The following is an 18192-nucleotide window of genomic DNA, read 5'->3' as shown; positions in this document are numbered from 1 at the left end:
AAAATAGTTATGAAAAAAATCTTCACTAGTGTTTCTATAAAATCGAAGGTTTATATTTATATTCATTTGAAAAACTAAACCAGAAACATGCTATTAAGAGTTCTGGGTAGTGGGGCTGGAGAGATGGTTCAGCAGTTAGGAGCACTGGCTGCTCTTCTAGAAGGCTCTGGTTCATTCCCAATCATCCATAACTCCAGTTCCAGGAGATCTCACGCCCTCTTCTGACCTCCACGGGCCTTGCTCACAAAAGTTGTACTTACATGTATGCAGGCAAAATATTCATACACATAAAATAAATAAATAAATAAATTTTTAAAACGTTCTGAGAACCACAGTGGTACACATTATTAATCCCAGCACTGGAGTGGTAGAGGCAGGTGAATCTCTGTGAAATCAAGGCCAGCTGGGTCTATATAGTAAGTTCCAGGCCAGCAAAGGCTACATAGTAAGGCCTTATCTTTAAAAAGAAAATGAAAAAGAAAAGAGTTCTTGAGTAAATGGTTAGATGTATTAGCACTGCCCTGTAATCCCAGCACTCAGGAGTCAGAGGCAAGATCAGGAGATCAAGGCCAGCCTAGGCTACTATGAAGTGAGACTCTGTCTCAAAGGGAGGAGGTAGAGAAGAAGAGGAGAGAGGAACATAGCTGGATTTAAGAAAAGCAAAATTAGAGGCTGAGAAGATGGTCCAATGAATAAACCACTTGTCGTACAACCATGAGGTCCAGAGTTCAGATTCCCAGAGTGTACATAAAAGCCAACCAGACCTGGCCACACCTGTTATATCAGCACTGGGAAAGTGGAAACAGGATCATTAGGGCAAACTTGTTAACTGGAATAGTGGCAATCAACAAGCTCAGGTTCAGTAAGAGACCCTGCTTCAATATAAAAGGTATAGAGAAATGGAGGAAAACACTAGATGTAAACTTCAGGTCATCACATGTACAAACAGCATACACACAAACATACATACATACACACATACACATACACACAAAAAAAAAACAACAGTAAAATGAGTAACAGAGACATAAATCTTGAAGGAGCTATAAAAAAAAGGTTTCAATTCCAAAACCTCAAAGTGCATTTTAAAGAGGACGATGGAAAATGATTCGATGATGGCAAACGATTAAACATCCTCAACAGGTACATAAGAGAGCAGAGGATCTGGGATTACCCAGGATTTTTTCCACTTTCTTAAACACTAAGTTTTTCCAGAAAACTCTTTTTCTGTTTGTTTTGTTTAGTTTTTAGATGGGGTCTCCTTATAGACCAATTGGCCTAGAACTTGCTATATAGACCAGGCTGGCCTCCATCTCACAGAGATCTACCAGCCCCTGCCACCTGAGAGCTGTGATTAAAGGCATGTGCCACCACCCAGCTTAAAATTTGGCAAGCACTGCATGTTTGCAATTTCAATTTGACTCCTACCACAATTTTAGTTTCAAGGTAGTCATTACATTATACTGAAGATGACAAGGGAAAATAAAGCCAAAATTATGTATGCCTTTTCTCATCAGATACTGTGAATTCTGCTTCTGCACCGAGTGTTTCAACACATTATAGACATATTCTTAAGCTTAGCACAGAAACACTTGTAAAATAGTAAATCTTACCATAGGGAAACTGATTTTTGCTTTAAGAAAAGCTTCAAGTTACCACTTAATTTCAACCAAGTTACATCAAAGATTGACGGTAATTACACATATATAGTTTATAACATAAACTTGATTACTATATTTTTAAAAAACTGGTGACTTTGAGAAATACCACAGCAATAATGTTTAAGCTAAAGCAATATAAAGAAAGCCCTCCTAAAGTAAAGGCCAGATTCTTCAGGTTAAGATGCAGTGTCTTGGTTTATTGGGCAGGTCATTCATAGAGCTATCTCCCTTCTTGACTACGGCTCTCTCCAATTCCAGCAGAGGCCTCTGTTATAGAATTGTATTTCACAGAAGTTCCTGGGGAGCAGCAGAATCCACAGATGTAATTTAAGCAATGTTTTAAATGTGAATCTCTGTAGCCTGAAATGGAGCAGTGGAAACAAACTTATTATCATCATCCTACAGTTTCCACTTGGTTCCCCCAGTTCTCTTCCCTCTTCACACACCAGTGAGTTACAGTACTTACATAGAAAGTGTATTTGCAAAGCCACAGTTTACAGTGTGCCTTGGCAATGAATCACTTTCACACGCAGTGCACACAGCAAATAAGTTCAGTGCTGCATAAATATGTACCTTATGATTTCTAGGATACATAAAAATGAAGTTTTCTATTCTTAAGATTTCGCATTTATAACATGTGGCTGTATATGCAGTATTGCTAAGAAATCAACAGAGAACACTTTTTAAAGTATAACAAAGCACAACTCCTATGTTAGGCCGTCAACATTCTATCAGTATGCAATGTGTACACACCATATTCAACATGGTATCATTTATATGATATGAGAAAATCATCATACTAAATTCATCTATGGAAACAGAAAATATAAGTCAGGTATTTTAACACTCAATTTGACCTATAACAGGTAAAGAACTCCTAAGAACTGCCAGTCATTAAAGCATAACCCATTTATCATCACACTCTCAAGAGTTTCAAAGTCCAAACATTTCTAATTTATGACTCAAGAGCACGAAGTAGACCTACAGAAAAATGTACATGCACATGTACTTAAGTTTCAGTCCCAATTTTAAAAGGATGTTCTTTCCTTGCACGTCCTCTTTTAAGAACTGGACAGAAACTATGAAGAGCATTGTACAAGGATGCTTTGTTTATCACAATGTTCTACAATGGTAACAGTATCACTGTTTCCTTTCTTCATAAGCACCACATTACTGGTTTCAATGCTTACTCCTCAAACTGTCCCCACTGGAGCCAGTAACTGCCCTGACTCATCCCTGAACTCTATTAGGAAAAAGCCATTAATATTATGAAGCAAAGGCTATCTCACTGATATCCTTAAAAGAGTAGGTGCTTTATCACAGAGAATTGGAGGAAGAAAAACAAGCAGCTCAGCTCACCTCACTCTTACACTCAGAACATTTCTTACAGCAAGTGGTGTAAGTGCTAATGTCAGCACACTGCTTAAAAGTTGAGTAAAAGTTTGTCTAGCAGAGCTAGACACAACATGAAGCACATTAAGGGGGTGTGGAGTATTCTTGAACTATTATCAGAGGATTTCCCAACAGACTTGAGAGTGTGAACCAAGAACCACTGATTTAAGTCAGACATCCACGAACGTGCTGTTAGCAGGGGAATGACACAGAGAATACAGAATATGGCTAATTAGCAGCAGAGAGTCTGCCTTGGCCTCCCTCCCCATCAACCACTTCACTTAAGTTCACTCACTGCCCTAACCCTGGGGATCCATTTACTCTCCAAAGCCCAGAGAGGCTGCTGAAAACCTGTCAAAGTAAATCTGTGCTCACTTTTTGGATGGTTTAATTTCAATGGAGCATGAAACACCCCAGGACGGTTAATAAGTTTGGCCAGGCATGCTGTTCTCTCTAATATGTTTTAATTATGCATCTGTTTTAATTGTAATCAGTTTAAGTCACCGGAAAGGCACAAATTGTTATTTTGCCTAATGGCTATTGGAACTTTTCTTCAGTTTCTAAACACTAACAACGTTTAAAAACTAGGTAGAGACACCAGCCCGACTGTGGCATTTTCCAGGAATCAATGCAGTTTCTCTGACAACACAGTTCGGGTCTCATTAGCCACCCACACTAACCCAAATGAAGACGACAACTTAAATCTCTAGGGACTTCTTCCCCAATTAGCACAAGAGAATCACTAATGTCTAATGCAAAACTCCCAAACAGGGCTGAAAGCCGCTGGTGCTTTGGTAAAGTGCTGTCCCATCGATTGGTGGGCGACCTGGGAGAGTGGAGTGAGGGTACAATCAGCAGACAGATGATGCCTGCTCCAGGCAGAGTACCTTACATGTCAAAAGGCAGGATGAAGCCCAGTATGCGCTCTCTTACCACTGTTTTGACAATTGTCAACAAGCGTTTGAACTTCGGGAAATAAAAGTGTCCTTTCAAGAAAAGGAAACGGCACCAGGAAGATCTACTAAGGAACGGGGAGCAGCTTCCTTCTAGCCCACCCGTAAAAAAAAAAAAAATCACTTAATGTGCTTTTTTTTCCTTTTGCACCAAGGAATATCTAGGACTATTCTTTTTAGTACGGTTTAGTACGGTTTTCCAAATTGCCAGGATTTCCGTTGAGAAACTTAAGCGTCTGCCAACAGGCGAGAAACAAGAGAGAACCTGCTGCAAAGTAGGAGCGGAAAGTCGCTCGGCCCGCCCAGCGCGCCGGCGTCCCGGGTATTTGCTTTAGGTGTTAATGTTTTCCGGTTGCCCAAAAACCTTCAGGTGCGGAACCAGCCCCTCCAGGGCGTACTCCGAGTCTGACAGCCCGCAGCTCCAGTGCCACCGAGGAGCCCCCGGCACCGCAGCCATCGCCCCTTCCTCTCACCCTCTTACCTGTCATCGTAGCAGAAATCCGCACTCAGGGTGTTGAGATACAAGGCGAGCCCCAGAGCGCTGCTCACCAACTCTGCAATCATCTCTCCACCACCTTCCCTCGGGCTCGGCTCCCAGCGTGAGGGCAGCAGCGGCAACAAAAAACAGAAGCATCAATCCCCACCTTCCGCCGCCTGCTCCTCCCGGCTGCACTTTTCCCCGGCTTCCCCGCCCGCCTCCTCGCCCTCCCTAGGCTCCTTCCGATCCCCGGCTCTGCTCCGCCGCCTCCTCCCGGCGCCGGGCTCCGCGGCTCCTGAGTGCTCCCGGGTTGCTTGCTTGCACCGCGCTCCCAGTGCCCGGCGCCCGCCAGCTGCTAGCGGCGATCCGACTCCGCGCCCCCCGGCGGATGCTCAGGGCTGGTCCTTTCGCGGGGCTCTCGGTCCCCACCCTAACCCATGGCACTTTGGGACGCCCTAGGTGAGGACTGGGACTCGGAGGAGGTGGACCGGTGCGGGATGGGGGGCGGAGGGGCCAGACCGAGCTCGGTTCTGGGACCAGCCAAAGGAAAAGAGAGAAGGAGGGGCGGGTGCGAGGGACGAGGTGAACCGCCTCCCCCCGCCGCCTTCCGGGCGCACGACTCCGGTGTCGCTCGCACCGACTCCCGCCGCCACAGCGGCTGCAGCACATTCACTCTTTATTGGCTCCCTCCCCGCCCCTTCTCCAGTGAAGTGAGAAGCGGCGGCTGGGGACTCCACAAGCTCCCGCGTGGGGTTCAGGACACGGCCCCCCGCGCCTGCGTGGCCAGCCCTCCATCCCAGGCTAGTCCGGCCCCTTTCTCCACCCAGATCCTCCCCGCAGGCTCCTCCCACTCTCCCCCAACAGGCTGCAGGCTCCGCCCATCCTCCCAGAGGCTCCCGCTTCCTCCTCCTCCAGCCTGTCTCCCTCCTTCCTCTTCTTTCACCTTCGTTTTCTCTCTGGAAAGCCCCGGGGACGAGGACGGCTGTTGGAAGACTGCCCGAAGGGATAGCTGGAGCGCGCCCTGAGGGGGAGGGAGGAGCTGGGGGAGGAAGGCGACCGGAGGAGTCGGCGGCTTGGTCTGCGGTGCCTGGCAGCGCCTCGCACCCGCTAGATCCCAGACTCAGCGCTCGGTGCCTAGCTCTGCCAGGCGTAGGTCTGGTCAGCTGGAGACTTCTGGGGACCCGAGAAGAAGAACATTTGGTGAGAGTGCTGGCAGCCTGGGTTGCCACTCACAAACACACGTGCATGAGCCGAATTGGGGTGGGAAGGCGTGTTGGAAGCCGGGGAGCGAGAGATTTCAACTCAGACCACGCCATCGCCATCATCGACCCTAATGTCAGTGGAAAAACATGTGAGGAAAGATGTGTTCCCGCAGTAAGATTAAGATAAAAGATCCAGAAAAAGAGGCGTGTGCGGGAGGAGAAAGGAAGGTGAGGAACTGGCACAGATTGCCAGGGTAGGGTGTCTTTCTAGGTTTCAAGATTGTCAGGCTGACCCTGAGAACCCAGAAGAGAGGATGCTAGCGCAACCTGCACTGTCCTTAAACCCAGCAAAGCGGAAAGCTAATGCCCTTGCCTTTCCGCCCGGATGCAGACTGGATGGAAAGCATCCAACATGATGAAATATGGCGTACAAGAATGGTCTCGGTAGAACGAGCTCTGGGTACTAAAGTTGCACAACCGAAGAGGACCACGGGCTGTCTGCCACACCTCCTTCCTGCCGACTCCCCTTTCTCACTGGACCCGCAGCTTGCTAGGACCGCGATGAACACTACTGCAGCTCCCCCTGCTGCAAGGCAGCTGCAGGGCACGGAAAACCTATCCTTTGCCTTGCAGGTTTGACTTGCCCCCACTAGAAAAGCAGCACCTAACCACCAAGCTCTGCCAAAGTCCGGAAAGAAATGGAACCTCCGCATATGTGGCAGCGAGCTGAAGAGTGTGAATGCCTGAGGAACAAAGGTGCCTGATTCTGCAAGGGAATCTATGAGTTCCTGTAGACATTGACAAGTATGTCATACCTACAACAGGCAAATTTTGTGCCTTGCTAAAATGTAAACATACATTTAAAAAAGCAGTTATGGGAGGGTGGATTTGTTCAAAACACATCATATGCACGAATGAAATCTCAAATAAAAAAATCAGCTATATCATTGAAGACTGATTGATCTTTTATATGTTCCCACTATATTTTATGTTTTAAAAGGCTTTAGAATTACATCATTTGGTCCATTAAGGTCCTCTGTCTCTCCCCTGGGAGCATATATTTACATTGGATCCTAGGATTCTGAAGGAGGACTATACATACACTCTTAAGTCAGATGCCTGGGTTTGAGCCCCAGCTCAGCTACTTATTATTTGTGTGGCCTATCTTCTTTATAGATACTAATTTGGTTAGACAAGTTACCTTGTAGTATATAGAAGGATCCTGGAAGGTGCCTTAAAGGTTAACTGTTATGAGCCAGGCATGGCACACTCCTTAAATCTCAGAACCCAGGAGGCCTGAGGCAGGCAAATCTTTGAATTTCAGACCTTTGCATACAGAGTTCCAGGCCAACCAGGGCTGCATGGTGAGATGCTGTCTCGAAAAAAAAAAAAAAAGTTTCCTACTTTCTCTTTTATTTTTTTTAATTTTATTGTGTATGCGTGTATTGCCTGCATGTAGGTAAATGCACCCATGTCGTGCAATGCCTGTGGAGGTCACAAGAGGCTGTCAGATCCCCTGGGACAAGTTACAGACCATTCTTAGCTGCCATGTGGGTGCTGGGATTCGAACCCTGGTCTTCTGCAAGAACAACCAGTGTTCTTAACCACTGAGCCATCTCTCCAGCCCTGTCTTTTATTTCTTAACTAAAACCTAGAGAGTTACCTCCAAAACACATCCCACAGGTCCACCCTGCTCCAATCCTTGTCCTTATATGAGCTATTATCTCCTGCATGGACTAATCTAAGGGCCTTGTAAATGATCTCCTTACTTCTATACCTGAAGCTCTTCCCTGCTTAAAGTGTTAATGTGAAGCACCAGACAGATGCTTTCAAATACAACCTCTCCACGTAAACATGTTCCTATTGAACACAGAATAAAACTATTCTTACTCTGGCTCATTTGGCCCTGCCTCCCCCAACCACTTTCACAATGTTTTCATCTCTGTGACACACATACATCTTCTCTAGAACCAACTTACTTTCCTCTTCTGGTAAGAAATGCTTCCTCTCCAGAAAATTTCTACTATTAGGTATTCTTTCAAATGCCATTGCTTCAAAAAACATCCTCCCTAGCACATACTTTATAAAGTAGGCTCACCCCACTTCCACCAGACTCTATCCTGTACATGTCCTTCATATATGTTAGTATCTGAAATTATCACTTGAATGAAAGCTTCATGAAGCTGGAAACCTTTTTTGTTATTTATTATTTTTATTTTAGTGTACAAGTGTATTGCCTCCATATATGTAAGTGTACCCATGTCATGCAGTGCCTACAGAGATCAGAAGGTGTTGGATTCCCCTGGAACTGGAGTTACAGATGGTTGTTAGCCATTATGTGGGTGCTGGGAATTGAACCCAGGTCCTCTGAAAGAGGAGTCAGTGCTCTTAACCACCACTGGGGACCTTCTTAATCTTATTTTCCACATTGTAGACAGAGCCTGTAACATCTGGACATGTAGAAGAAACTTGAAAAGAAAATTTGACAATAAAAGAACAATAAATGTATTTAGGGGAAACTATAAAAGAACTTAAAATCCACAAATATTCATCAGGAAAGAAGAAACTGATTTGTTGTTTCTTTAAAGACAGCAAAGAACCAACAAAAGCCAGAGTGAGGAAGTGGGTTAAAAATTCTTGAGTACATCACTTCCTCAGGAAGCCCCGTGGGAGAAGATACACAAGGACAGCTTTAGTCAATGAAACTTAGAAGCATAAAAATACTATACTAGGGAGTTAGGGGTTCATAGTACTAAAATCTTATAAGCATTTCTCCAAGCTGTCTCCATTTCAAAGGTCCAAAACTTTTAAATAGATAATTGTACCTTCCTCCATCCACCACCCTCCCAACCCCTCTGAATTGGAAGCCCAGGGAGTTGTGAGATATGCTGTAAAATGGTACTTCTTGCCATGCCTAATAAATGCAAGGCTGAATATCCTGCTGTGCTTGAGAAATCCAGTTGCTTCTATCAAAATTTCTATTATAATTTAACATGGGTCTCAGTATCCTTGCAGTGTATTAAGCCATGGTCTCGCTCAGCTTGCTCTCCAAGGGCTGAGAAGCAGCCAATTCTTGCATTTTCTACCTTCCTTGAACAACTACAGAGGGAAAATTGAACTAAACATGTCATCCCAACCCTTGAAGATCATTTAAAATGTAGGGATGTAGGTATTTTTAGTTTATTAAGGTGCCTTGGCTCTGAATTTGTATATCATCTATTTAAAGCTATCGTTGCCCTCCATGGCTGAAGGGAATGAGGTGCTTGGCTTGTGCTTTCTACCTTAGACACAAGGTTGGCCAAAAAAGTGCTAAGCCCTTATTTTCCCATGTAGAGCCCACACATCTGCTACCTCACCACTTCCTCAATGAATTCCTTTTTATAGTCGACCAGACCTACCCTACATTTGTTCTGCATTCCCGGCCCTTTGTTGTATAATTCATACCTTTGCAGTGCCAGTTCCTCGGGGTAAAGATTTCCTTATTTGCCTAAGACATTTTTAGTTTATTGTGCAATCCCATCTTCCCTTTGGGTGTTGCATAAATATTAACTAAAAATCCACATCTGGTCTTGGTACTCATTTCTATTTGTCCTAATATAACTTCGCTTTGAACAATTCATTTGGCAAGTGTGCCAAGGGTGAAATGTGGCACATAAATGCTCTTGTGCTGCATAGAATGCTGTGTAAAATGCCCACAGATTTGGTTATGAACACCTCTTCCTTAATCTCTAAATTCTAAAATTGCAGTAGGTCAAAGTAATTACAATCCCCCATATGTTTTCTGAAAAGGTATCCTGGAATCTCGTGCTAAAATCTTAACAGATTGACTAGGTAGCACAAAAACACTAGCCCAGCAGGTGAAATTGCCTGTTTAGGGAGGTCAGAACAGAGCTCTCTCTGCTGGGGGATTCAGAAGGTCTGAGCTTTGCTCAGGAAATAACACAGCAGGAGAAAAACAGCAGAGTGTGGATGAAATGTGGGTCAGGGAGCTGAAAGAGGCACAGGGCTGCTTGGTTAACTAATAGCAGTAAATGCTCTGGCTGCACATGTTACTGTGAAATGTTTCCCAGCATATCATAAAGCGCTGCCCTGAAGATGAAACAACGTGTTACATTGTTTTATCCTGAGAGTTGTGATCCATTAGGAATATAATTAGAACAATGGGCCACAGAAACAGACTGTCACCTCTGCCACAAAACCAAGGCTGGTAAGAACCAGCTGCTGCCCAAATAATGTTAACTTTAAGAATCTCACCATTCTCTCAGCTTCCAATTCGGGGAAATGGGAGCGGGGAAGAAGAGGAGGAGAGTATAAATAACATGTTAATAACCAGACACAGATAATTGCAAAAATGTTGGAGCTAGTAATAGAATTCAGAAACTCGTCAAGAAAGGTAAGAACAGGGCTGCAGAGATGGTTCAGCAGTAAAGCTCACTGTTACTCTTCCAGAGGACCTGGGTTCAGTTCCCAGCATCCATCAGCTCACAACAGCCTGTAACTCCAGTTCCAGGGGATCCAACATTCTCATCTGGCCTCTGCAGGCACCCACACAACTTGCCATGCACTCACACAGACAAGCACATGTACACATAAATAAAAATAAAGGAAATCTCGAAAAGAAATGACAAATAGCCCCCTTCAAAGAAATGACAAAAAGCCCCTACAAATGCTTCCATGTGCACTGGTATAAACAGTAATAAAAAATATTCTAACGGCTTGAAAACTGCAGAAAATCTTGAGTAATAGTTTTGATTAGACTTAAATTCAGTAAAATAAAAAATAGACTACAGAGAAAGTTAGTTTGAATGTGAAAGTTAGTTTAAATTAAAGTTAATCATGGACTTTTCCTTGATGTTCAGCCCAACATGGACTATGTAAGCCAACATTTTCCAAAACAACTTCCTGCAAAGGAGGGTTTACATCTGTGCTATCCAGCATAGTAGCCATCAACTACATGTGGCTATTGGGCAGCTGAGATGTGGCTGGATCACACTGAGGAACTAACTTTTTAGTTTCAGTTATTTAAAAAACTGCAAATCACACAGCTATAGATTTACATTTAGACTTCCCGCACACCGTATTTTTATTTCCGTGTTTCCTCTTAGTACCATGTGACTAGTGGCTACTCTATTGGACAGCATAGCCTAGGCTGTGAAGGCCCCTGACTAGATCACCATCCTGCATGCCTTACTGTGAGTCTCACATGAAAACCAATTGCCAACATTCTCCTACTGGTCAAAGCTTAGTCCTGAGTCATTTTCTCTGGCCTGCACTGCTCCCTCATAACTCACTTTTATTTATAAAATAACACCCAGCTACTGAGTATTTTTAGTCATTAGACACTGTCCTGAGCACCTTATGTTTATTATCTCATTAATCCAAGAAAGCTGCATAAGGAAATAGGGGCATATAAGGTTTTAGTGATGGTCCAATGTCTTTCAGCCTCTGAATAGTGGCACTAACATTTGTAGATCCCAAAGTCTCTGTTAATCATTCCTCAGGAGACTGTGGTCATGCTGCTCATTCTCCCATTCAAATGGTCACAACACCCTTGAAATCAAAGGAAGGAATTCTTCTCCACAGCCAATATGCTTGGACGATAGTAATATTCTTCCTCTTCTACATTTTCTTAGATCATTCTGGATAAGGTATTGCAAGAACCCTTTTTTTAAAACCACTTTTGTCTCATTTTTTCCCAATCTGATATGGAAACTTGCAAAGATTATGCATACACAATCCATGCCATTCATAAATGGCTTATAAAGTATCATTATATGTAAAAAAAATCAGTATAAATTTATACCTAAGGCAAGTTTAGCCAATTTGTTATGGATTAATTGTAAATTAATAAATCATTTCATTGCATTTAGGATTAGAAAGACTAATTGTATTTTGACCTATTAATCCAGTAATAAGCAACAGAAAAATTGGTGTACTTAAAACTTTTGGGGGGACTAGAGAGATGGCTCAGTGATTAAGAACACTGACTGTTTTTGCAGAAGACCCAGGTTCAAATCCCAGAACCCACATGCAACAACTGTCCGTAACTCTAGTTTCAGGGGATCCGACAGTCTCTTCTGTTCTCTGCGGGCATTACATGACACGGGTGCACTTACCTACATGAAAGCAATACATGCATACATAAAATAAAAATAATAAATAAATTGTTTTAAATACCTTTTTCAGTAGATTACTGTAAGTTCCTCAATTTAAAAAAATAGGTGTCTTATAATTATTATTTACATATTTACATAAACTTCAATTCTCCCCCATTTTTTCAAATGCTGTCATTTTTTTTTTTTTTTGGTCTTCAATCTATTCTTTCTGCATACTTTACAGCTACAAAAGTATTTAAACTTTAAATCTATAAAACAAAGTCACCTTCATATGTGTTTTGAGGACCTGTGCCAAAATATACAAACTAATGAAATAGATTGTCTGTGATGAAAGATTTGAAGCAAAGATGCCTATTCTCTTGGCAGCCAGTTCCAGAGAGTCAGACCTTGGATTGAAGTAGACAAATAATGAAGAGGACATTGAGTCTGTTCGTTGGAAGCTAAATACCATTGGAGAAACTTGGACCTGGAGCTCTCCTCCTCTTCAACCTATTCCCTGTGTTCATCACCTGGCAGTGCTGGGCTTGATGCTTCTCATTCATTGGCGGTGAAGACTGGGCCAAGTGTCTCCCCTGATTTATATTACAAACATGGGATACAGGCAAGCATTAATCTGCCTTTTGTCATTATAGATGAATTCACATTTCCTAGAATTTTATATAAATGGAAATGACACAATAAACTTTTTTTCTCTTTTTTGCCTTATTTTACTCAATTTAATTAATTAGAGATCCATCTGTGTTTTTTGCATATTAAGAATTAATTTTTTTTGGTCTGTTTGAGACAGGGTCTCTGTGTAGTCCCAGGTGACCTATGACTCACTATGTAGACCAGGCTGTCCTCAAACTCATAGAGATCCGCCTGCCTCTGCCTCCTGAATGCTGGGATTAAAGGCATGCACCACCATGCCCGTCTTAATATTTTTTTTATTTAGACAAGTTCTCACTGTGTAGCCGAGGATTCCAGCTGATTTATGATCCTTCCACACTGGATTTCAAATCTTTTTATTTCTGACAACTATTGTGCTATGTGGCTGTACCACGATTTGTTTAGTCACTTGTGTGTTGAACATTTGGGTTTGCATCTTTTCACTGCTCCACACAATGGCTGCTGTGAACACTCATGGAAATTTAAGTACAGACATTTGCTTTCCTATCATCTTGAGTAAACGTAGACATGGGATGGCTGGGACATTTGGCCAGTAGTGTTTGACATTTTAAGAAACTGATAAACTGTTTTCCTAAGTAGACCATTTTAATTCTTACAAGCATCCATAGTTTTAATTTTAGGCTTTCTAATAAGTATGTAGTAGCATTAAATTTGAATTCAATTTTCATTTCCCTAATATTTAGGATGCTCAGCATTTGGGTCAATTTTCAATCCAAACATCTTCTTTGGTAACCTGTCTATTTAAATCACAGGCCTATCTTTCTCTTGGTTTTTGCGACCAACTTACAGCACCACAGATTTATTAGCTTACCATTCTGTAGTCAGAAGGGAGCCATGGCTTATCAGGGATTTTAGCTCAGAGTCTTGCTTGATTTGAGCTGAGAGTTTAGACAGCCCAGCACTTGTGCATAAGATCTGGAAAGGAATCCATTTCTAAACTCATTCATGTTGCTGGCAGAATTCGGTTTTTATGATTGTAGGACTATTATCTCCATTTCTTTGCCTCTCAGCTCTCAGAGGCTGCCCACATCCCTCCTTAGATGACCATTTCCACATGAAAATCTGCAGTGATGCACAGGGTCCTCATGCAATAAATCTCCATGACCAACTTGCCCATAGATTAGTGTTACTCTCAACCTTGGTCAGAGATGCTGCTTTTTGCATTGGGAAAAAGTGAAGGCAGAAATTTGTAACAGGTCAAAGTACCGAGAATAAGTGACTTGTGAGTACTCGGCCATAAATGAGACATCTATATCACCCCTCCAAGACTTAAGAAACATCACAGAAGAAAGATTGAAAAAAAAAGTATGAGCTGGTGGGTGGGGCATAACAAGGCTGTTGCACCTATAAAGTCCCAGAAGCAGTGGTTACTTGTTTAAGACTTGTTCAAACCTGGGCCCATCAATATTCCATCATGAACTGGGAAGATGTTCAAGAGGCCCCTCCTCCTTGAGGAGCTATACTTAGTTAACAGTTGCTGCGGGTGGGAGAGTCATATTCCTCAGATGTGTAGCCACGGGTAAGTTGCCCTTGTTCAAGTAAATAACCCCTTACCCCTTCCCACGCAAGTGACCCTAATTAACTGCAGTGGGGGACACACACACACACACACACACACACACACACACTCACAAAAACATGAAAGTAGGATGGGGACATTTTGTGAAGAGCAAGGGGTTTGGTGGGAGTAGGAGGATAAGAAAAGGCAAAGGGGGGAGAATATGATTAAAGTATATTATAAATGTATGAAATTTGGAAAGAATAAATTATCCAGAGGACGAGAAGAATACCTGATTTGGTGGTGGTGGTGTTTGGCTGCTTGGTTATGGGTTTTGTAATGCTATCGTTGCTTTTTTCCCTTTCTTTTGTTTTGGTTGAGGCAGGGTTTCATGCAATCCATGCTGGCATCAAACCCCACATATAGCCAACAGTGACCTTGAATTCATGGTCACCCTGCCTCCATCTCCCAAGTGCTAGGTGATTTCTTATTGTTTTGGGATTTCTTTATTCTACATATGTCTTTATAATATGTGTAATTTGTAGATATTTTTTTCTCAACTCACAGATTCTTTTTATCCTTTTAACAGTCTTTCAAAGAACAGATGTTCTTAATTTTGATCAAGCCCAATGATCTTATTTCTTGCTGTAGAGCATGCCATTTAGTACTATATCAAGAAATATTTGCCTAATCCAATGTCACAAAGGATTGTATTCACTTTTTCCTCTAGATGCTTCACAGTTTAAAGGTGGGAACCTTAGAATTGGGTCTATCATCTACTTGGACTTCATTTTTATAAATGGTATGAATTGTGACTCAAAATTCCTTTTTTGTTGTCCTTGGCTATTCAATTATTCCAACATAATTTGCCGAACAGTCTATTTCCCCAATGACTTTGCCTTTGCATCTTTGCCAATTGTCAAATTCTATTTCTAAACATATAATCTGTCAATTGATCACTTTTACTATTTTTATACTAATATCAAAGTGCCTTTTTTTAATAGAGAGTCTTGCTATGTAGCCCACATTGGCCTTGAACTAGTACTGTCTCAACATTCTGAGTACTGGGACTGCAGGTGCACCGTGCTTGGGGTCAAAGTGTCTTAATTACTATAGCATTGTAACCATTAAATTGTATAGCATAATTCCTACAACATTTTTTTCTTTTCAAAGTTGACCGTTAAATTTCCTCATTCCATTTGAACTTTTATTTCCATGTGCTATTGTAAGCCCCTGTTATTAGGCAATTATTTTGTTCCATATATGTTTTGTTAATTTACTTCCTAAATATATTTATGGGTAGGTATGTGACAATGTTTTAGTAGGCATTTAAGCATGCAAATACAATCACATTTATTCTCTTGTTGAGTTTTTCTAAATGAAATGTAGCCCAAAATATCACTGGGTAAAACAGGCCAGGCAGGATGAAGACATGTAGTCTCTCACCCCTTCTAACTTCTACTCTTAAAGTGTCTTTTTAATCCATGTAATTATCTTTAGATTCAAAATGAGGAATTTATTATGTCTAAAAATGACACAATACTTTAACTGGAATTAACACACATATTTTGTTCAAATACTCCAAGTATTTGAACACTTGGTCAGTGGCACTGTTTGGGGAGCTTTAGGAGGCATGGCCTTGCTTGAAGAAGCTTGGAGTAGGGGAGGTCATGCCTTGAGAGCTCGTGGCCTCATGGCCTGGTTCCCCTTGCAGTTTCTCACTTTGTCTGCTTCCTGTGTGTGCTTGAAGATATGAGCTCTTGGCTTTCTGCTCTGCCCACCTCTGCTGCCATGCCTCCCCATGATGTTATACTTCTATCCCTCTAGAATCATAAGCCAATAACCTCTTCCTTCTTTAAGTTGTTTTTGTTATGGTGTTAAATGACAGCAACAGACAATTACCTAATATACAACTATCTGTATGGTCACATGGACAGCACTAGTTACTGACAATTGAAAAGAGATGCTATCTTATTGGATATCCTTACAAGTTTCTTTCTGCTATTTAAAGTTTTCTGCTCTCTGTCTCCCACTTTCTCTCTCTCTCTCTCTCTCTCTCTCTCTCTCTCCAGCAAAATACATTTCTGCTATAGCTTCAGTTTTACTTTTGGGAAAGTTTCAGAACACAGGCAATTCAATTCAAGACAGTTTCAAAACATATTTGTGCATTTAAAAGTTAGATATAAATTACTAGTACTGGTGCCGTCAAAAATGGTTCCGTAGGTAAAGCTGCCTGCTGCCAAGACCTGATAACCTGAGTTCAATCTCCAGGAACCAAATGGTTGAAAGACAGAACAGATTCCCACTAGCTGTCCTCTGACCTACACACACACACACACACACACACACACACACACACACACAAATAAATAAATAATAAATAAATAAATAAAATGCTTCATAAAGTTCTAAAAAATGAATTACATTGACTTGTTCTTAGTAAATAGAATATATCAAGTTCTAATTGGTTTTAACATTTGGCTGACTGAAACTGCAGTCAGTCACTGTAGGATGACACCTAGTTAGTAGGAACAGAACACAACATATCCAAGAAAGACAAGTTGTTCCTGACCCAGAGGGTGTTTGAGCTGTGATTCAAAGGGCCAATCATTTTCACATTTTGCCAGATATGAGAGGAATCACATACGCATTGTTTCCAGTTTGTTCCATTGGTGATTTGGGGCCAGCTGGTTCAACAGTACTACTGAAAGATAAGCACTCTAGCTGTCTTACGTATGTACACATCTTGTTGGAATGCAATCTGTGTCCTAACCTCCTCCATATCTCTCCAAGTGTCTCTTTCACTCACTACCAAAACAGATGCATTTTCGGAAATAAAAACACAGAAGAGGGGCCAGGTGTTTCAAGGCAAAATGGATCTCTGCAAGATTGATGCCAATCTGGTCTACACAGTGAATTTCAGGCTGCTATGACTATAGGGAGACCCTGTCTCAAAAAGACAAAATGCCACAGAAGGAAAGGTGCTCACTTGTTTTCAGTAGCCACTAGCACTGGCACTACGCCAAGTATTGGCAAATATTTTACATACATATATAATTTACTTCTCCCAACATTCTAGACAGCTATATGGTGTGTTTTTTTCACATAAATGACAAAACTAAGGGCCAAAGATACATACAGCAGGTATGACAGTGCAGGCCTAGTATACACATATCAAACCCTGTCTTCTAAAAAAGATATTATGCAACTTGCTCTAGATCACACAGCTAGTACAAAATAACACTCTATACTTTGTTCCAGTCTTCCTTTGAAAGGCACTTCCTTACACAATGTCCATCTTATTTATAGCGTTGAGAACCATTTTTAAAATGAGATGATGAGTCTTTTTTGTTTGGTTGGTTGGCTGTTTTTTTGGGGGGGGATTTTCTTTCTCTTTCTTTGATTGTAATGTGGTGATGAAACAGGTTGTGGGAGTTTCCATATTTGCTCTGAACCTCTTTCATGAGACAATAAAATGGACAAAGATAGACCTGTACACCTTACAAATTCAACCATATTTAGGTTCTATACAAATGAGAGGAAGGAACGTACAGACAACTACTAAATTTTAACATGATATGAAAAATCTAGAATGAAATAAAAGAAATACTAGTATACTAAGATGCTCAGATGCAGCAAGCACACTAACTACCACTGTGGGACATTTTATCTCCCAGTCTAGTACTGAGAGACAAATAGTATATGGTGCCATTGCCCACAGACAGAAATCAAAGATATCTTATGAAACTGAGATACATAGAGGAAAAATGGGTTTTTATATTAAGGCCAAATCTAGAGATTGAATAATCCAGTGTATATATAAAGATATGCCATTTATATTTCTTATCCATTTGTGCTATTTGGGTTGTCTCTTAAAATACATTTTATAACAGTAACACCAGATAACAAAGAAGGAAAAATTTATTATCTATCTCTTGGAAGCTTGCAGAGGTTCTGGAAATAATTATTCAGAAAGATTAACTCAAAACAACAACAAAAACATTCTTAATAATATGAATAGTTTTGATGTTGCTGCTACTGCTGTTTCCAGTACTAGGGATTGAACCTGGGTCTCCAATGTGCTAGCAAGTGCTCCATCGCTGAACTATATCTCTAGTACTTGTTTTACATTTTAGACAAGGTCTCACTAAGTTACCCAGTGTTTTACTTTCTGTTTCCTCTTACTGTGATAAAATACCTTGACAAATTCAAGGAATTGTATA

At 41.5% G+C, this 18192-nt stretch overlaps 1 protein-coding gene across 2 annotated transcripts in view; it reads right to left on the bottom strand.

Annotated features, from left to right (window-relative positions):
- The window catches only part of Tmtc2 (transmembrane O-mannosyltransferase targeting cadherins 2), a 507640-nt gene extending 502375 nt beyond the window's left edge, over window positions 1-5265 (bottom strand). The window contains exon 1 of one of the 2 annotated variants that reach the window (XM_008852327.2): window positions 4488-5265. In XM_008852327.2, the coding sequence (XP_008850549.1) occupies window positions 4488-4570 (83 nt within the window). In that variant the 5' untranslated portion in view covers window positions 4571-5265. The remainder of the gene's footprint in view (window positions 1-4487) is intronic. The other variant, XM_029555737.1, reaches the window with a different exon arrangement.
- Between the last annotated feature and the right edge of the window lie 12927 nt (window positions 5266-18192).

Source organism: Nannospalax galili, unplaced genomic scaffold (assembly GCF_000622305.1).
Source record: "Nannospalax galili isolate Female #2095 unplaced genomic scaffold, S.galili_v1.0 scaffold390, whole genome shotgun sequence".
NCBI lineage: Eukaryota > Metazoa > Chordata > Mammalia > Rodentia > Spalacidae > Nannospalax > Nannospalax galili.
This window is presented reverse-complemented; position numbering and strand designations above follow the sequence as displayed.